Here is a 21093-nt window from a genome sequence, read left to right on the forward strand (position 1 = left end):
AAGACAAACATAGGGCAGACTCACAGAGCAAAAAGTGACTGAATCAACAGGCCCTGTTGTCTCTTCATCCAAAACAAAAGCGCCACTTATCCTGGAGAACAAATTGATCATCTGCGCTAACACAGGAGGAACGCCTGTGGGCGTGTGAGGCATGAGATATGGCTGAACACAAAAAGCCATTCTGAGGCCACAACCACTTTTGACTTGGAGAGTATAAGGAGGTATTTTACACACGGACTGAATAATTCCCCCACTGTGTTCCATCTCACAATCAATTATTCAGTGGCGCAATCCATTTTAATGCTGTATGAGGAAAAAAAAAAAGGAATTGTGTACATACATACATACATGCATGTGACACAGTGACTCTTGGGGATGCCCCGAGTCTGCATGTACATCCATTCAATAGTGTGTGTATGTGCTGACACGTATAAAATGTGTCAGCAAAAAAAAAAAAAAAAAAACATAAACTGAGAGTTTCCTTTATTTTAGGTTTGGAGCTTGAAACATTCCTGTAGTGTGGCTTGGATGTCTTGTTGAAGAACATCTCTGTTCTCTTTTGATACCTAAGTGGAAAAAAACAAAAACAAATGAGGGACATGTGAAGATTATATAAAAGATACAAAGATTCTGAAGTGAAACAATGCCATGATAAACCTCTCATAATATCGCGTCCATCCTGAGATTATCAAACCGCACGTTGTTAACACCTAATCTTTAATCCACTGTGTTTTTCAGAGAAACTATTGATCTTATGCTCTTGGAAAACTGCCACATAAATGAATATTCAATAGAATTACTGCAGCACAGAAAAAGAGAGAGAGAGAGAGAGAGAGATCGTTTTGCATGACAATATCCATAACTGAGTCTTCTGTGATAAATTATCTTGACATTTGAGACCACCCTTTGTTGTTCAGTCAGTCACGCATGATTTAGAGTTAATCCTGCTATAGGAAGGGGATAAAGCCGGGCATAGCCCTTCTGCATTGGTGAGCAGACTGACTGGCCTCTAAGACCAAGTGTAGAGTGTAAACACTGTCCTTTAGCTATTGTGTGACCTACAGCGCCGAAACTGACCTAAATATTTCCAGTGTGACACCGTCTGTACTTACTGTGAAGACCTTGACGTCTCTCCTGCCCCGCACTTCTTCAACCAGGCCCAGTGGTTTACCCTTGAGGATGGGGATGGTTCCTAATATTGTGCAGGGAGCATCATCTAAAGTCTTCCTCACAGCCCTGATGAACGACTGGCTGAAGAGCTCCATTTTGCCGATCTCATCAATGACAAACACCTTCATGCTGCCCCGGTCCCCTGAGCCCACCTGGAAGCAGAAGACGGAGGCATGAAGCAAGTCTGTGCATGCAGGAGCACACTCTGGAAGCTGTTATCCTTCACGAGTAAAAGGATTTGGGTATTTGGTATTGGTTTGTTTATTGAAAATAACCATCTGATGTGTGAATGTTGAAAAAAGATCAGTTCTACAAAATAGCTTTCTTTTTAGCAATTTTGATAGATCCAAGAAAAGCTGATGTGAAAAAACCCAAAACAAAACATAATTGTAATTTTTGCATGATAGTCGCAACAATGGTTTGCTAGACATTCTGGGTGAATCCGCATCATGTTGATTCATCATGTTCGCTGCTCTCACGAACTGGTTGCATGACATCCAGCGTTTGCATGTTGCATGTTCTTAATGACCCCGCAGTGATTACAGAGACACTTAAAGTGGGATGAAAGCAGAATACGTGCCGCCGAGGCACCAACACCTTCCCATGCAGCGCATGTGTAGGCGTCACCCGGGGCTCACTTTACATGTCGGATTAATCACGGTCAGTGACAGCCAGACGGCACCACCAACACTAAAAATGTCACTGTGGAATTTATGCGTGTGCAGGCTTCCAATTATTCCATCAATTCTGAGAAAATCAAAAGGTCTGATGATCTGTAAGTGGGAAGAAAAAAGGAGTTGTTTTTTTTGTGTGTGTGTGTGTGTACTGTGATCTATTGATGATGGTGAGTTTAAAGGAGACGTGCCGGCTGTCTTACGTTTCTAAAGAGGGGGAGAGCCAGATTCTCAAATGAAGGCAGGTCGACCACATACTGGCCCACCGTGTACTCCCGTCTGCCCTGAGACGCACCGGTGCTGTCTCTGCAAGTAAAAGTGAAGTGAGCAAAAAAAACGAAGTGATAACAAAGGAGAGTGTGATTTGGGTAAGATAACAACATCCCAGTCACCTGATTCTGGACAGGTGGCCCCTCTCTCCTCTCATGGTGACCACATCAAAGCCCACTCTCCTGCCTCCCTCTCTGACCTCCTCTGTGTAGAAGCCATCGACTCCCACACCCGATGACACCAAAGCCTCACAGGTCTTCTGGACCAGTGTGGTTTTCCCCACACCTGAAGGCACAATCCAAACAAACACTGTTCAACACTGCAATGTTATCATTTGAAACCCAAGAGAATTAAAGTGCTGCAGGAATGTGTGAGAATTAATGCAATGTGGAAGCCAATGTCTTTCTTTAGCCTCCTTATTGGGTAAGAGATCATATATGGTATATAACCTTCTCATTTATTGGTTTCTTATAAAATATAAGTTAATGGCAGCCAGAAGATATTTTACAAAATACTTTGTGACACATTGAAAACTATATTGCTCATGTACGATTTTCAAAATGTGTGTAAATAATAAAACATGACACTTTTGCTGAGAAACGGTGATGTTTTGTCCCTTTGTCTTTAAAAACAAGCTCATCTTACTCCTTGCTGGCTCAACATTTTAAGAGCCAATAAACCAAGTACCAATAGACAAATTGGAGGGATTTCTTGCAACTTTTGTTGAACATAATGCACTAAATTGTAGGACAGTAATACAAAATGACTGTAAGACGTTTTACAGGAGCACGAATATGATCTAATCATTCGTTTGGACAAATTACTATTTTCATTGTCTAGAGATTATCTAAACGTCATACATGCACGAAAAAAAAAGCTAAACTATATTTCGACAAGCTGAGTTTCATCAAGTCAACGTTTGCTGCCTCCTGACGGGGACTTAATGAGAAGACAGCTGACCTACGGTGGTGGATTTACAGCCACTTTACCCCCAGCAGCACTGCGGCCAAACGGTGTTTGCAGATACCTGGAGGTCCTGTCAGGAAAACGTGTTTAAACATCTCACGTTGAAGCCGTTCAGCCATCCAGTGGCCCCAGTTTCCACATGCTGCTGCAGCACTTCCGTACACATTAAAACAGCGCGTGCGCAGTGAGGCGTTCGCTTCAGCGCTTGTCATTCACTGCAGAAACGTGTAAATGGATCATTTATTATCATATCAGTCTATTTATTTTATTTTCAACAATATGATATCAAGGAAATAAGCACTTTTTTAAATTTAATCAACAATCTACTCTTAGGTTTTATTCGAGTCATAATATCTGTTGTATGGTCCAAAAAGTGTCATTAATACTGTTTTTATAGCCTTGTAATAACTGTGTGTTTGTAAATTTTCCGACTGAATGAAAGAACTAGTTAAATTAGAGTCACAAATAACATTCATGCAAGAATTTACAACAGATTCATTGTATTCCTGCCTCATTAGTTAATGTTATGAAAGTGTAAATGAGATGCATAAAATAATACTTTAAATACATATAAATGTGCCATTACTGTCTCTGGGGCAGATTTTAGGGTGAGGCTTTGGGTGTCAATGACCCTACTAGATGGTTAAAGTGTCTGTGGTCATCGTGATAACGCCGGACAAACACTTGCTAATGTGTGACCACAGTCCATATACTAACACAAGCCAACTGTCTTTTCCATCTGTCAACATGAAAGCAGGACCGAGGCGATGATAACCAGTCTGTGGACTTTTGACTATGACTCAAAAAGAAAAGAAAAAAACAACAACACAAAAAACATGTGATGGAAAAATTGCACTGTAAAAACAGTTGTGTGCCTTATCTTACATTGCTAAGAGACAAACTTCATTTCAAGGAAGTTGGTTTTATGAAATATGCAGCCAAACCTGCAACACAGTCTGTAGTCTTTTCAGGAGTGTGAAAGTCAGGAAAAGCCCCGGTCCAATTGGAATCACAGGCTGGACTCTTAAAAAACCTCGGAACAGCTGGCAGATATTATTTGTTGTAGTTTTAATGACTCTTCACCTCCACGTTTGTTCAACATCTTTGGAAAGATTTGATCATTGTGCATGAGCCAAAAAAAATAAAGCTCCAACATTTCTTAATGACTTCAGACCCGTCGCACTCACCTCCCTCGTCATGGAGTCATTTCAGAAAACTATTAAAGAAGACCTTTGGTTGCGAGTCCTGCAATATTGGATCTCTCCCAGTTTGTTTACAGCACTAACAGAGGTGTGGGCAATGCTGTAGGCATTGTTTTGAATTTCATCTCCACTCATCTGGAAGGCACAAAGTCTTTTGTACTCCACTTTTAAATGTATCCAGCCACACACTTTAGCTTTTTAAATACCATTTTTAACATTGACTCTGGTATAATTTGCTGGTATTTTAATAACTGTCGGTTACTAATCTACCAGTTCCCCTCAAGGCTTTGTCCACTCTGTTCTTTCATTTATTTTATAAACCCATACCTGTCAGGGTCATTTTAAAAATCACCATATTATAAAATTTTCTGACAACAAAGTTATTCTGCTGCTTTTAATTGAAGGTCATGATCCTATTTAAGAGTTTTTCATTTGGTGGAGTCCTTCCTTAGTATAAATGTGCCAAAGACAAAACAAATGAAGTAAGCCTGTGCATGTAATCTTCAATAAGCAGATTTTAAAGGTGGTGCAAAGTTGTAAATACCTTGGCACCAACAACAAGAAGAAACTGTCCTATCAGTATCATGTTGATGCACTTTGTGACAGAGAGACACAACTGTAAACTGAGGAATTTTAACGACGCTCGATCTTTTATGAGAATGTTTTCTTAAATCTCTTATCACTTTTTTCTTTGTCTGTTGGGACAAGTAACTGACACAGAAAAGAAACAGACTGGATTGTCAATTTAAAAGCACAATACATATGCAACAACCTCAGTGACTTATACAAAATGAGAACGTTGAAGAAAACCTCAGGCAATCTTGACTGAAGACAGCCATTCTCTGTTTTCAGTTCTGTTGCACTTCGTCGCTTCAGTCTACCTACATGCAAATCCAACAGACACAACGGCTCTTTTATTCCAACTTCCATTGGCCTGCTCAAAGACAGATGTGTCAGTGTGTGTATTGTACGAATGGTGTTTTCTTTTATGTACGCTTTACTGCTGGCTGTACAATGAATTCTCCCTCAGGGATACTAAAGTTTATTTGAAACCGGAACATGACTACAAATTAATAATGTTTATTTTAATGGTAGGAGCACAGAGTGAAGTCGTGGATAACTTTCTCACATAGTAAGAATGTCTCTGGTTTGAGTCTGGGTTGGGTTTCAGCCAAAAAAAATTATTTTGAGGCTAATTGGTGACTATAAATTTCCCATAGGCCTCGACGTCTGTGTTCGCAACTGTCTGTCTCTCTGCGTTGCCTCGGTGATGGACTGTTGACAAGAATGTAACCTGCTTTCCTCCAAAATCAGCTGGGATCAGTCCCAGCCCTCTGCAACCTTGAGTTAGACTGGCAATCTATTAAATTTACACAAAAATATTTAATTATTTCAATATGTGCGTGTAGTCAAAGAGGGGTAAATATTGGGGTACTACAAATCATGCAGAAATGTATAATTCATTAAGACAGAATAATAAATGAACTTCAGTTAAATTCCTTATAACAGTGCAGTGTGACAGTGAAAGAATAACAATCACACTCTTTCACTTTCCTTTATTGGAATTTAACATGGTGTCTTATGTTACACCACATGATAAAAGAAACCTCAGCTGAATAAAAGTGAATGAAACAGCTAAAAAAAAAAATCTACAGAAACTGTAGAAAGTGGCATCTGAAGGAAATAACCGAGGAGTTATTCCAGCTTGCGATGAAGCTGATGAATTTTTCGTCGTCCAATGATATGAAACAATGAACTTTACTGAGTGTTCATGTCAGTACCTCATCAGAATCAATCAGGCAGCGGAAACAGGTCTAATGTTATTTTTGTCTTCACATGGTGTACCCGGGGAGTTTTCCTACCACGAGCTGGGAGATGTGTTGATATTCGTTTCTGAAATCCAGCGATCCAACTTCATCCTCCAGTTCCTTTGCTGCCTGAGCTTCAAAGGAGGATATTGATTCTGCAGACAATTCTCGAACCGGGCCTCTGCTCTCTGCTGACTTGCCACTTTGACCCCCGGGTGAAGAACCTGACCAGTGGCTGTGATCATCATCAGAGGAGGAGGAGGAGGAGGAGGAAGAGAAGCTGAGGGCCGACATGTGGAGTCGAGGGCGAACGACGAAGGTATCCCTTAGGGCACTCTGCGGAGAGCCGTAGTCTTTGACGGGCACAGGGAGGACGGCCGCTCTCTTCCGGACACCTTCCGATCCCAAGTCAGAGCTGCAGACATCCGAGTGAATGGGAGATTTGGGAGTTTGGGCCCTGCAGGTCTCTGGACTACTAAGTGGGTCAGGAGAGGAGGCGTGGGTGGACGTCAGACTGTTATAATCATTGGCATGGTCAACCGCCTCTTTCCTGTTCCTGCTGGAGTTTGAGAAGGAGGACCGTGTACTGCTGCGTCTGCAACTTGCCGCATATTCAACTCTCTCTCTCTTCCTGTCAGACTCTGGCTGGGATTGATCTGATTCACTGTGATGCTGCTTCGTGTCTTTGCTTTGGGGAACCTTGTCACTATCCACACTGGGGATGTGAATACATTTCAATTCTCGCTCAGAGAGGGGAGGCTTGTCTGACATCCTCAGAACATCTCTGTCATTACCTTGAACTTTTCCTTGCCAGCTTTTCTCCTTATGTGTGTCTGATCCCTGCGGCGCTGAATCCACCGTGACACTTTGAATCACTGTCTCATCGTTTTCATTCAGGCTGGAGCCTGTTTTTGCTTTGCTGGACTTCACAGTTTTGTGACTTGACTTCACCCTCCCTTTGGCCACAGTTGGCTGTGTTTCATCCTGTAGCATCTTTTCACATTCACGATGCTTCGCTTTGAGAGGAGAAATGCACTTCAGCCTCAGATTGAATGTTTTAGTTTTTCCAAACACAAGCTGCTTTCTGGGAGATTTACTGCTGCTTTTACTCTCTTTCAAAGTTTCTTTCTGTTTGTTTCTCATTTTTGCAGACTGCTTTACAGGTGGAGAGCAGTTTCTCGGGGAACGGAAGTGTTTTAATTCGGGTGTAGTACCATGTTTTCTTTCATGTACGGCTTGTTGTGGCGCGTTTTCGTGTCCAGCAGCAGGTTCTGTAGAGCCAGGCCTGGGATGATGTGTGTTGTGGACATTAAGCTGTGACAGTTCAACGACAAGTGCATTCAGTACAGGCAGCTTTCGTAATGCCTCCGCAAGGGCGTTCGGAGTCAGCTCGCATGCTTCTGGCTGGATTTTCTGGGGCATTTCATATTCATCAACCTCATCATCAGAACAGGACTCATCAACTGTAAATACTCCAGGGTATTGATTCAGTAACTTGTAATCCACTGCTTGCTTTCTGCCCTCTTCCTCTGCAGAATTAGTGTAGTACATGTGTGGAGGACAGAATATGTTCATTTCCTCCTCGAAGGTGTCATCTGTGAGGTTTTGTGATCGTTTTTTACGGCGGAAATGTTCAGCAGCTGCATGGCCATCATGTCCATCATTCTGGTTTGACAAGACCTTTACGTTTTCTCCTCTGTTGCTTTGGATGTTTGTGCAAAAGCCAGGCGTGTCTGCTGTTGGTGGACATGTAACTTCACAATCAAGAAGTAATGACTTTGTAGATTTGTTTCCCTCCTCAACAAGCTCCTGTGCTCCGCGTCTTTCAGGCACCTGAGTGCTGGTGAGGCTCCCTCTCTCTTTGATATGAGTCAATAAACTTGCTCCCATACATAACAGCCTATAACTCAGGGATATCGATCCAATCTTCTCCCCCGTGAGGCTGCATACAGAAACAAGTTCCCTCTCTGTGTGAGAGGAGGGATTAGAAGTATCCTGCCTGATGCTGTCCACGGCTTTAGCCAGTGATATCAGAGAGGAGCCCACTAATGTGGGCATCTCCAGTTTTACATCCAACACCATGGCATAGAGAGGAGTGCTGGTTAGATGGATGTGCAGCAAGTGCAGGTTCATTTTGAAGAAGCAGCACTTGCCTTTATTAAAAGTGTATTCTCCATCATCCCGTTGAGATCTTTTAACACTCTGCTGAGGCTGATAAATGATCAGCGTTGGAAAATCCAACAGTCGGACTGCGACAGCCAGCTCGTCGGAAACTTCACAACGTCTGTCAAGTCGGATCAATTCCACCAGAAGCTCGAACGAGAAAAGAGTCTCGGGATTATCCTTGTTTTGTTGTGCCGACATCCCGAAAGCTGTTTGGCCACGAAGATGGTTAACAAACAAGATTTTTCCTAATCCTGAATGGAGCTTTGAGCTTCCCCCGGCTCCATGGAAACAAGCGGCTGGCGCGAGCATAGTGCGTCATACTGTGCCCCGAGGATACCTGGGAAATGTAGTTCATAACCCCTCTTCTCTTCTCTTCTCTTCTCTTCTCTTCTCTTCCGTAAATTGAAGAAAACCGAAGCAAGCGTGATGCAATGCTTTATAGGTGTGGTTATCTTAAATCGAGGTGTCAGGGTTTTTATTTGCTCATTATCTTATGTTTCTGTTTCGTTCTTACCACTGATCAAATGAGCTTCTCCAAGCATACGTACAAATTCCCACGTTACTGTTGTTGTATGAATGATTGGCAAAAAAAAAAAAAAGCCTTGGCTACAGCCTATGCACATTTTGGCTACAGAAATTGTTAAAAAAAACAAAAAAAACAAAGCAAAACAAAACATAAAAAAACATCATGAGCATGAATTTTTAAGCGCAATAAACTGAATGAATACATTTAAATGTTTGCACTGTAACTAACGGAAATAAACGGAATAGGTTTCTGAATGCAGAAATGATAGTGGTTTGTTGAAGCAATTGCAACGTTTTAGTCCTTGAGACTGGTCTCTTGGGCTTGTAAAGTCATTTTTACCTTGGCCAATGAACATTTGGGGAAGGATATGGTTTTGTCTGCTTTTATTTATTTATTGGTTTGTGTGTATCAATTATAACAACTTCTTTGCAAAAAATATTAACCCAAATTGCATGAAATCTTGAGATATGGTTTGTCATCATCCAAGGACCAATCTATTCGATTTTGGGACGTTAATGGCTCAGCATTTCCAAATAAATCTCAAAAAAACTGTGAAAAAAATGTCTCATACAAAGTTGATGGGAGAAGCACCTCATGGAGGAGATCACATGGGACAAGGGAGATCAGCGTCTGTTGCCATGCCCTGCTCAGTGTTGTACACAGTGATGATGTTATCTGACAGTTAGCGTCGATATGAGCTGATGCTTGTGACGCAAACTTGGTTCTGCAAACAAATGTGGCATTGGTGAAAGTTTGCGCTCTACCGAGTGCCCGCTTGTGATTGTATTTTAAAGTTGAATGTGTAATTGGCAAAATCTTCCAGAGAACTACTGATATATGAACTCTGCACTATCAAGTTATTGTTTCACTGGCCATAGTGAGGAGAACCACATAGAGATTAATATTCTCGTTTACAGGTGTGTCCTGGCAGCAGTGCATAAAACAAGTTTACAGTGTCAACATAATATTAAAATGTATTGTTGTTTGATTGTTCAGATAGGGCTGATTGTGCAAGTCTGATAAGAATTCTGAAATATATTAATGTTATTCTATTGTTATTTTAAGCAAAAAGACTTTATCTTCCTACCAGCAACACAAAACATATCTTTAAAGTTGAGTACCACTGTAGTTAGACAGTGATAATCCGAATCAGCACAAGGGCAAAAAGAATCAACTTCAAAAATGATTTTTTGTTTGTTTGTTTGTTTAAAAGTGAGGGTGTGCAGGTTTAAGGATAACAATTAGTTAGTTTAGTAGGACAACTTTCCTTCAGTTCACCAGATGGTGCCACTGTAGGGCTTACAGTGTTTACACACCCAAAATAGTCTCGAGGTGAAAGTCGTGCAGGCCAGAGGTCAAAGTTTAAATGACAAGCTCATTATTGACAGAGACAGTATTACAGTCCTTCGGTGAGCCTCTTCCAGTCCGTGTGTGATGATCTGTGTGAGCAGAGCTGGTTGAATGTGAGTTTCCAGCAGTCTGCGGAGGGCGGAGCTTCTCTCGCTGCGTGTTGTCATCATCACAGAGAGGTGCTGGATGGAGGAGATCCTCTGGTCCGTCTCTACTTCAGTCTGGAGGCTGAGACCGAGAGTGGAAGATGTGAGAGCGACCGCTTCGGCTTCAGCTGGCTGCTTCCCCTCCTCCTTCCTTTCTTTATGGATAATTAACGCCGCTGACAACCGGAACGGGCCATCGCTCGGATTAGAAGGTGGGTTCTCTCATTCTCTGAACCGATTAACAAAGTAGAAAGTGTGTCTGGGAGTACAGACACACTCCGCGCAGCGACGCGCAGCGCGAGCGCACTGACGGACAAGCGTGGACACAAAAAGGGTAAAGTTGTTCTCGGGCGCCCGGAGCTCGTGTAATTTTAGCGTTGAACGTAAAATAGCACGGGGATATGATGTTTCAGCTTGGGGGATATCTATAGCTCATATCTGTGTCTATACATAAAGTGCTGCGAGTTGAGGTGCCGCTCACTTTAAACCTGGATTCTGGTTGTTTATATGACACAGACCATGTGAGACTCTCGCACACACTTAATTAAAACCAGAATAAATTAACTTCCACATTTGTAAATCAGATATTTTTTTACAGACAGATCTTGCTGGTATTGTTAGATTTCTCCAGTGATGTGCTCGGGCGCACTGGGGGGCAACTGAACTGCGTTCGTATAGAAATATTCTTGAATGAATTTGCTTAGTTGAAGTGCTCTTATGTAATCGACAGGGGGCGATAGAGGCAACACTGTCTAAAGCCTTCACATGCCCACTTTAGGTAAAACTATATTCTCACAGGGCACATTTTATGTTTTTTTTTTTTTTCTATTCATGGGTTTTATGGTGATGTTTGTTTTTATTTATGTGAGGGATCTGTTGTTGTGTTATATTTACTTTGCCTATCTTTGCTTTTTTTGTCTTTGCTTTAGCAGGAGCTTGTTAGTGTGTTCAGACAAAGAGCAGCTTCCCCTAACATCACAGTTGTTTGGGTTCTCCATAAATATTATCTGTCTGCTTGTACACAGTGCATACAGACTCATTCAACATGCACTGTGCTGTGTTTTCCCCTGAAAGAGCAAGTCAAATAATGTTTGTCCTCCAGCGCCATATCCTCTGCTGCCTTCCTGCCGGAAGTTTAGCCCCTACAGTAACTAAGCTCCCAATAAAGGGAAATAAATAGGCCCTATCCACTGCTGCAAGACCCAATTAGGTGCTGTTGAGGGTAAATGTAAGTTTTCATTGCTTAATTTTCACTTCTCTGGATCCATTTCCTTTTAGCTTTACAACTCCCATCAGAGCAGGTTAAGTGTACCCATTTCTGTGCACTCGCAATGTTAGAATCATTAAGACACCATCATTTTTCACAAGTTTTTATGTTTGGGGATGATCTCTTTTATTCATGAGGTGGTGCTGATCTGAATGGGCAAATGAGTGTTTTAAGATGCCTGAAGTTTGTTCATTGACTGCTATAACAGTCAACATTTTTTCCTTTGACACACAAAAAAATACTGGGCTCACCTCCATCTGCCACAGATCTGCACATCAGGCAGCCAATTTATTAATTGACCACAAGTCCAAATGAGCATAAAGACATCTGTAGTGATGTGTGAAAGATTTGCTATTATTGTCCACAAAAGCAAAAAAAACAACAACATAAAAACACAAACAAGGTCATTATTCTGCTCATTTTCTCCTTTGAATTACTATTGCAACAACACATCATCAGTAGGGTAAAACTAACCTGTCTCACGACGGTCTAATCCCAGCTCACGTTCCCTATTAGTGGGTGAACAATCCAACGCTTGGTGAATTCTGCTTCACAATGATAGGAAGAGCCGCATATTTCTATTGGTGAACCCATTTTTAATGACTTTGAATTCATGCATTTCCTTTTTATGCCTCTGTACAAAATACTTGGGATTTCAGTTACATTGTAAAGGAAAATGTGTTTTTTTTTTCCTGATTTGTTAGTAGGATTAAACGAAAGCTATTGTAATGTATATACGTGAGACTGACTAGGCACATCATCCATCTCCCCATGTGGTGCAAACTCTTCCAAGGAAGCCTACTTATCAGCCATGAGATTGATAATACCAACATAAGTCTTTTAATCTTGATCGGAATAGAGAGCTGTTGTATGTTATCATGAACAAAGTGCACACAGGGGCCCTGGAGAAGAAGTGCGTTCTCATCTATTTCTAGCAGTGCCTTCAGCATGACTTACCTGACAATGGGTAATTGAGCCGGGTAGATGTGTCTTTCAAAATAAAGTTGGGTGCACAATGCATGCTCAGCTGAACAATAAGGCACCTGTCAGGTTTTGGTGAAGAAGCTGCTTCCTGTGACATGCCTGCAGGCCATATCCACTTATCATCATTACAGAGCTCTTTAGCATGTCTTCCAACCTCGTTGGCTCGGAGACGCCCGACTCGCATTTCAGCTGACATCTTTGGTCCGTTTCTCATGAATTTTCTCTGAAGATATTACCATAACACAAGAGTTACTTAACAGTTTCTTCTTGTTACAGCACTCACACCACTGCACCCCGCACTGGCTGGTCTTGTGATCTTTCCCCTTGTTTTCCCCCATTCCCACGGTGCTTTGCCACTGGTGTGCTGACTTGTCATGATTTGGAGAACACCAGAAAACTGGGGGGGGCGGGGGGGTTCTTAAGGTTTTGGGTTCAGACCACGTTTTTTAAGGGTGATTTATTTTTCCCTATTTTACCACAGAAGCATGCCCAAACCATGTAACACATCCACTTCCAGCAGATCCCACATCCTATGCATGTGACGAGGCTTTGGAAACCCCGTCTGATGTGTGCCAGCTGACCGGCTGGCTGTCTGGCTAGCCAGGAATCACAATAGGCCTCCCCGACCAAATCCTGCTGCTTCAAAACCAACCAACCAGCAGACAGGAGATCACATGCTGCCCGCTCCTGTTGTGAGAGGCGTCTTTTTTGTCCAGCTTTTGTTTTGATTGCAGTCTGGATTTATGGAGGGATTTAAGCCAACTCGTCACTGTCAGGGAAAGCACAGATGAGGTCATTAGAATGATTTTTTTTTGTTTTGTTTTGACAGATTTATGCCCCCTTCCTCCACTCGGGGTTTGTTTGTGCGATATACGTGTGCAGCTTATGAAGTAATGTTCATACTGTACGAGCAGACAGAGTGGAATGAAAGTAGCTTCCTTTTTCAGTCTGGAATTTAAAATATGTACCGGTAATATTGTGGGAGATCCAGAGATGAACGACCTCACACTGCAACAAGGTACCTGCTCTTGATATTCTGGCGAAAGTTGAAACAAGGCACTGACAGGACACTGCCGTTGGGTTTCTTCAGGTCATTTCTCCTTTTTGTCTGTTGTCTGCGCTGTTGATAATATGACAAAGCGTGTATTCAGTGAGACGTGCTTAACGTGTTTAACAGATTGCTTAGGCTCGGGGTATGTCAACACACATGTCAGGAGAACACAGGGAAATGCCAACAGCTCTTTCTAGTATCTAGTATGTTTTCACGCTACATGTGATCTGCAGTAATGAGATGTTTTGGCCTGTGGTCTGTTTCCTGGTTGTGTATATGGATTGGTTCTCTCATTTGCATCTTGCATACTTGTTTATTTGTGTCTAGTGGCTATATCAGTGGTGAATTTGACCCCACTGATGTGTTCGAGCTTTATAGTTGTTGCGGCAGATTAGTGACAGACGATGTCAGAAATAATACTGCCATCTCAAAGCAGATTAATCAAACGTTGCATTGTACTTGAAAGTATTTTCATTCTCAATCTTTGCCGTTTCAATAGTTTCTATTGCTTAATATTGCAAAGTTGATTGTTCATGGTCGCCAAAGAGGAAAATAATGAGGTTGGCCACATGTTCATGCTTCTTTGAACTAAAACTGGAGAAAGTGTTTATAACCTGATATTATGTCAGACATTTTTAATATGTTTAATACCTCTAGGCACAGCAGCAGCCGGCAGGTCAATGCGGCTGGGGTCAAATGGGTCTTTTTTTCCTGAACCACTACTTTAGTGGAGGTTCAGAATGTAAAGAATAAAATATAAAGGTACTGTAATAGGACCTCTTTGATTAAGTGTGAGGCTTTTTAAAATATCGTTTCCCCTTTTGTTTTCCAAGTCTACAATAATGATATTAGTCCTTGCTCAGGGAATATCTGAACCAGCTGCTACATCGGAACCAACCCTCATGTCTTGTTCATGTTGTATCTGTTCCCCTCTTCAGCCTCTTCACATCTCTGCGCCACTTATCCAGCAGTTTGCTGTCATGCCAGCCAAATGTGAGTGAAAAAGCGGCACTCCGTGGCTCGAGGGGAAGCTGCTGCTGGATAAAGCAGATGGTACAATGGCACAGTTCTAGTGGTGGCGATGCTGGTGAGGACCCTGTCAAACTCGGGAGATGCATCACCGAGCTTGAGAAGGACGGCTGACGAGGTGGGATGTGGGGACAGAGTGGAGTCAAAAGATTGGAGCCCTCAGATGACTGACTTTGCTATCAGTGCCTGCTCATGCATAGCAAGACCGTTAATGGAACAGATTAGGCAACTGATAACCTCAGCTGGAGCAATCAATGATATGAGCTTTACTTTATAGCTTTATTCCAGCTGTTTTTTTGGTCCTTTGTCGTAGTGCAGACTGTCAGTAAGCAGCAGCATATTGGAGCAGAATACTGCATGATACTAATGTGTTGCCGGTCATGAAAACATCATTCATCATATGACCAGTGAAGACCAGCTCCAGCCCTAATGTTGAACGTGACCTTTTCAAACACTGCATGTTTTGTTTTTTTAAACTAAGCTCCTTCCATCCTCTATACATGACAGATGGTAAGACATATGATCTTTACAGTAGGGCAGTGGTTTACAGATATAATGCTGACACTCATGTGTAGCTATTAGGTAGCGTTTCATCTTGGTGGAATTTGTTAATCCTTCACATGCCAGACACAATATTAAATTGTGTTTTATTTAGGGAAGTCATTGAGAACTGAAACATTTGTGTTTTTATATTTGTGAGTACAATCTTTGTGTGTTTCGTGAGCTAAACTGACCAGAATTTGATCTCTAGTCCTACTTGTTTTCAAGATACCAATGCATTTTGAAGTCAGCCCTTTAACATGGCTGATTCTCATTGGATTGAATACATGTTGCTCTTAGTCTATTCATTATTATTTACCTCATTGGTTTTCCATGTAGTGATTTTTATTTATAGGCATGTTTTGCTGTCTTCACATAATTTTCCCAGTGGACGGCAGTCAAAAACACTCCTCGTAAGAACCGTGAGCTAAGGGGGAGAGGTCTCTGTTCACCAAGCCAATAATTTAACAATATGACTCCAAAAAACATCATGTTCATGCATTATGGATTTGGATGAGTCAGGCATATAGGAAAATGTGTCTTGCCAAAATGAATTATGTCTGCACCCTCTGTTCCCTTGGGGACTCATTAGTGTCCATATCAGGAATGTTGGAGAAAAGGCCACCGAAAGTTGCTGACCCTCCCTGCATGTTTTGTCTACATGTCTGTCATTGGGCCACAATGAAGAGAATGAGTGGTGGCCAGTCATTAACCCGATGGCCACTGAATCCAAGGACCAGCAGTGACCCATGGGGTTAACTCTGTCTGTGTTCCCCTCAGCAGGCCCAGACACTCGAAACAACTGACCTCTATAGCTGAGGCCGGCCTTCAATGGGAGATAAGCAGGGATTTGGTTTAATGCCGCTGTGCATACCTCTGTCCTACTGTAGCGAAAAAGAAAGGGTCTGTCTGATAGATAGGCAAGGACTTGGAGCGGATGATACAGCCACAGTCCAGACTGCATGCCATCATGACCTCTGTAGGGATTATCTTTTCAAGATTATGAAAGGTTTATAAGTATCCATAGTATATCTGATGGTTATTGATGGAGGAGCGATGTCATTCTACGCAAGATATGATTTAATAAAAGGAAGTAATTGAATGGATTGCAGAAAAAAAAAAGTCATCAATCAGCTTGGAAAAAGATAAATTGTGTCTGTTTGACTGCTCTCTCTTACAGTACTCCAAGTCATAGCAGCTTGAACTGTAGCTTTGGCAAGTTTTCAAGCTGGCTGCTTTTCTGGTTGTATCTGGGATTCAAACTGGGCAAGACATAACCTCAAAAATGACAATAAAGAACAATATATTAAGAAAACAAGAAAGTCATTGCAGTGTAGTCTTCAAAGCCCTATGAATACATGTGTCATACAAGAGGGAAAAAAGTATACAGAAATGTGTCTGTTCTGCCCCAAGAAGAGGAAGCTTGGTCTCAATGGTGCTCACAGTCCCAATGGTTTGAGGGAAGAAGCTTTAGCAGAGTCTGTTAAAAAGCCACAAACACCAGATCCTCATGACAGGAAGAGCTGTCCTCTAAAGCCACGATTCATCCATCTTGTTGTAAAATTGCACATTGACAGGTTGGACGAGAGGTCCTTGCAAATGTGTGGATCAATATGTTGTGAACTGGAAGTCATTGGCTACAAAAAGAGATATAAAATGTTAATAGCAAAAAGATTATATGGACAAATACATCTTGGTCGATCTGATGAGAATGATAAATGAATACCAATTCAGTAGTTTCATAGAATGAATGGGTAGCTGGAATTTGTGGCTCATTTGTGCATATTTTTCCACATAATACAATAAAATATTCATATGCTATGGTACATTAGTCATTTTGCACCTCGAAGGTAAACATTTAACTGGTCTTGTGGTCTTCAAATGTAGGCCAGTAAGGCACGTATGGCCCTACGCAAACATCTGCGCCCTTGAGAGTCGCGTCGATCCAAGGCGAGCCGAGGAGCAGCCATCGGATGAGCTCCTTTAAATGTACACTCACTTGGTTCTGATGGAGGTTGATTGTAATTAACAACTCAAATGGAGCAAAGCTGTGACAGATGTGCCATAAAGTGCTCGGCATTAGCATGTTTGTGAGACTCTGTGAGACTCTGTGTGTGTGTGTGTGTGTGTGTGTGTGTGTGTGTGTGTGTGTGTGTGTGTGTGTGTGTGTGTGTGTGTGTGTGTGTGTGTGTGTGTGTGTGTGTGTGTGTGTGTGTGTGTGTGTGTGTGTGTGTGTGTGTGTGTGTGTGTGTGAGAACTGCTGAGGCGTTGCTGCTGGGGCGAGTATCCTTCAGTTAACCTCACCAGCACACTGCAGCACTTTAACACTGTTGTTGCGCATATTTTAGGTCAGACTTCAGTAGTAGCAGCAGGGTTTTGTCAGTGAGTGTCACACTGTCGACCTGAAGCTCAAGTCTAAGCAGAACAGAAACACGGAGTGTGTGTTTACAGTCATTTGTGCTTTTAGTGTGAGATTGTTTTGTGCTGTCCTGCAGTGTTTTGGTCACAGACTGGAATGTACAACATTTTTTGATATCTGATGTTTTACAGGAAGGAACTTCCTCTTTATCAATTGTGAGAAACTATCTGTTTTTCTGTTGGTTCCTTTCATGTTTGCCAGCCCACTGACATGAGACAAATTGAAAAGTCAAGTCATGGTCTGCGGTGTGTCATTGTGAACTGCTGATGAGACATATTAGGAAGAGGTTGTTATTCTTGTTTGTGTTTCCTCCGGTCCATAAATCAGATGATAATGAGGTCAGTTAGTGTGGCAATCCCCCAATGAGAACGGTTTGGCCTCTCTATATTGTCCATGAAGTTGTGACTGGTGTATTGTTTCAAATGTGTATTTTCATCTGACAACAGGAGAAAAACAACAAAATATTGGGTTCAACCTTTTTCCACCAAGCCTATTTTGAAATGTCTAGATATTCATTTGGTTATTATTCCTCTTCTGGCTGAAACAAGTTAACATCTGTTTTACCAAAATAGTGTGATTTTGACAAGTTCATAAGACAAATTATGTGACATGATGATGAAGTTTACTTATGATCTCAGCCGGCCTGAAGTCCCGGTGGCCACCGTAAGCATGTGTAATATGAGCAGAAATCTTGATTTATTCAACTTTATGGGAGTGTTCAAAGTTTGTAACGGTCATACTTTTACATACTTTTAACACACTGTCCCAACTGGTGTGTATGGGCTATGAGTTTAATGAGAATTGTATTACTACATACTGTTGTATTTCCATTTCACACATCTGCCCCAGTCTTTTTAGAATTGAAATCTTACTGCCCACAATATATTGGAAGTGTAGATATTTCCTCTCATGTAGTTCAGTTCAATTTGTGTGCTTGAATTATGCACACGATTAAACCGGGACATTGCGATGTTGCTTTTCTTCCCACTAACTGAAGCACAAAAATGTCTCTACACGATGTTGCCCTTGGCCCATTCTTGTAACTTGCTATTAGCAGAGGCATCGTAGTCTGTGGCTATTTTAGACAAGGCTGAGATACTGGAGTTACTGGTGTGTATGGGAAACCCTTTTACTCAAAGGAGGAGGGAAGGCTGGAGCAGAAAGGAGCTGAACTGTGCAGATCTGGCAGTCAGCCTGGCCTTTCCATGTACTCGGGGCTACAGCAGCAGGATGATGTGTTTAAGGAGCACCAGCCCAGCCAAGCAGAGCTAATTCAAAGCTAGAGTAGTATATTCCATCTTACTTGTTTTTTCTTTCTTGCCTTTTCTTTGTGGCATCATTTTGACTAGCCTTCCTTTTATATGATTTGCAAGGGCTGTTGACAGCAGATAATGATCTGGAGTGACAGTGGCCTGTTTTTTTTTTCTTCCTTTTTTTCTTTTCTTTAGATTCTGCAATCGCACTGTCAGTGTGGAGGGGATCAACTGTTTTCCCTCCTCCCCTTCGGCAAAGTGTATTGAAAGCTGCTGTAGATGGTTGGAGGTTAGCCACAGGGGGCTGCATGCTGTGGGATCCAGAACTCGTGGGGAAATGCTGAATGCTCGCCTTTATAAGGGTTTACTTCCTTAAAAGAAGGGGAAGCAAGAGGAGGTTGCGTAACGCAATCAGCCAAACAGTGCTCCAGACGACGTGTTAGGATCCCAATGAGAGATCGCTGTGTATGTAACTCTCAACAATGCCCAGCAGCTTCACTCACCCAGTGCTTACCTTCCCCGGGCCATGTTTACTGTGAGCTTTTGGAACCTCTCTGAAATGTAAACAGACCTGTAGGGCCACATACAGTTCAGCGCTGAGCTGCATGGGCCGTTGCCAAAACGCAGTAAGCACACAACTGTTGGAGATGCAGCCAGGTGCAGCGTATCTGACCGCAGGAGCAGCTGTATAATTATACTGTTGTCATCCATCTCCACATAATCTTTATCTAAGGAGGAGCACACAAACACCAAAGGTCAGAGTGAACTGCCGGCATGTTGATAGATAATTAATAGAATAATATAGTTACTTTAGTTTCGTCCCAGAAAGGTGGATTAGCACTGGAATGAAGCTTCATTTCCAGTGGGAGATATTCTGTGTGGCACATTTTCTCTTTGCATGAAAGGATTTTCTCTGGGTCCACCATACTATCCACAGATTTGCCCAGTTTCTGTGACTGCAATTGTCAAAATTTCTCTCTGGGATTGATAAAGTATTTTTAGACCTTTGATGGATTGGTAACATGTTGAGAGTTTGCTCTCCTTTTCACCCTGGGATATGCTCCTAACATGAATGGCTTTTGGATTGCCAGTAAAAGGAAATTAATGTTTTATTTCTCTGTATTGCTTTTCATCTGATTGCACCGCACAGCCTCAAACCTTGTTGACACCCTAAAGGACCTTCTTTGTGCAATATGAACTACTAACCACAAAATATTCCTTTTTTAATTTCGATTTTAATTGATAGGAAGGCTATTGAAGTTTAATTTCTCTTTGTATAATGACCAATAATCACATTCTGACTTCAGACATTCTCTACTGGTGACATTTGACATTTTCGAGGGCAGCGCGAAGAGAAATGACTGTCGGTTTAATTGTTTCCTGTTATTTTCCTAATTTTCACTAAAACGCAGTCAGAGTTCGAGGTCTCTAAGGGGACCATTGCATTTTCCACGCACAGACTCAACAGTCCATAATGCATTGTTTATTGACTTCATGAATTGTTCCAGCACTATTCCTGGTCATAGTTGTGTTTTAGTTCTGCTCTGTAGAATACACAATATGCCCATAGCCCAGATAGTACTATTGTGTAATGAATTTCTGTTGATGCATGGTCCATACGGTTCATCCCACACGTGTTCCACACAGTGTGAGTTGCTATTTAATTGCCGCTGATAGTATTTCATGAAATAGTTCCTGAATGCAGAGTTTCACAAATCAGTGGTGTGAATGGAGCATGTTTAAAAGCAGCTGTTTCAACATAAATCATGACAATTAAAGGTTCAAAAGTCAGTTAAAGAGTAATTACTAAAGATGGACCATTGAACCATGGCTTAAGTTGTCTGGAAATCTCTTGCTATTGGCTGTTCACTGAAATGCTTTTGTTGTTGCTTTTCAAAATAAACAATATGGCCTTATGTTGGTTGGTATTTTGTGCTAGATGCTGAAACTTCCAGCAGAAGTACTCGGATGAGCATGTTGCTTGCAAGCTTCTCTAGATGAGTGTTCTGCTGGGCTGCACTTTCTATTGATTAAAGTTTGAATGGTGTAACTGTCTGTAGATTCTCAGGGATCATAATCATACAAAGAATTAAAACATTTCAAGGTCAGGCACAGCCGCTCTCCCACAAACTACAATAAAGTGCTATAGGACTTACTGTGTCTCCTATTAACCGGGAGAGTTGACTGAGATTGTATTTATAGCAACAGCCTTTGGGAGTCATTCCTCTTATCAAACCCTGCTGGATAAAACATTAACAATCTAGAATAAAAG

At 41.8% G+C, this 21093-nt stretch overlaps 3 protein-coding genes across 3 annotated transcripts in view; 1 reads left to right on the forward strand and 2 right to left on the reverse strand.

The window, feature by feature from the left end:
- On the reverse strand, positions 1-3223 carry ntpcr (nucleoside-triphosphatase, cancer-related). Its single transcript, XM_080508066.1, has 5 exons — positions 3142-3223; positions 2237-2399; positions 2048-2150; positions 1113-1322; positions 1-566 (listed from the first exon to the last, which is right to left on the reverse strand). The coding sequence occupies exons 1-5, from the start codon at positions 3197-3199 to the stop codon at positions 489-491; spliced, it is 612 nt and encodes a 203-aa protein (XP_080364192.1). The 5' UTR covers positions 3200-3223; the 3' UTR covers positions 1-488.
- A 2891-nt stretch (positions 3224-6114) lies between these two features.
- Positions 6115-8454, reverse strand: map10 (microtubule associated protein 10; the record flags this gene model as incomplete). The annotated part of the gene is made up of 1 exon (XM_080507402.1): positions 6115-8454. The coding sequence occupies one exon, from the start codon at positions 8452-8454 to the stop codon at positions 6115-6117; it is 2340 nt and encodes a 779-aa protein (XP_080363528.1).
- Positions 8455-10374: 1920 nt separating this feature from the next.
- Positions 10375-21093, forward strand: part of LOC308138853 (signal-induced proliferation-associated 1-like protein 2) — an 88226-nt gene continuing 77507 nt past the window's right edge. Inside the window, exon 1 of the mRNA XM_080508128.1 lies at positions 10375-10490. The gene's annotated coding sequence lies outside the window, so the exon portion shown is untranslated. The remainder of the gene's footprint in view (positions 10491-21093) is intronic.

This window comes from Blennius ocellaris, assembly GCF_963422515.1.
Source record: "Blennius ocellaris genome assembly, chromosome: 13".
Taxonomy (NCBI): Eukaryota; Metazoa; Chordata; class Actinopteri; order Blenniiformes; family Blenniidae; genus Blennius; species Blennius ocellaris.

Coding starts and splice junctions, on each gene's coding strand:
- ntpcr (XM_080508066.1), bottom strand. CDS start 3,199: ATGGCTGAACGGCTTCAACGTGAGATGTTTAAACACGTTTTCCTGACA. Junction 2,400..3,141: donor TTTCCTGACAGGACCTCCAG/GTATCTGCAAAC, acceptor TTGTGCCTTCAG/GTGTGGGGAAAACCACACTG. Junction 567..1,112: donor GAGACGTCAAGGTCTTCACA/GTAAGTACAGAC, acceptor TTTTCCACTTAG/GTATCAAAAGAGAACAGAGA.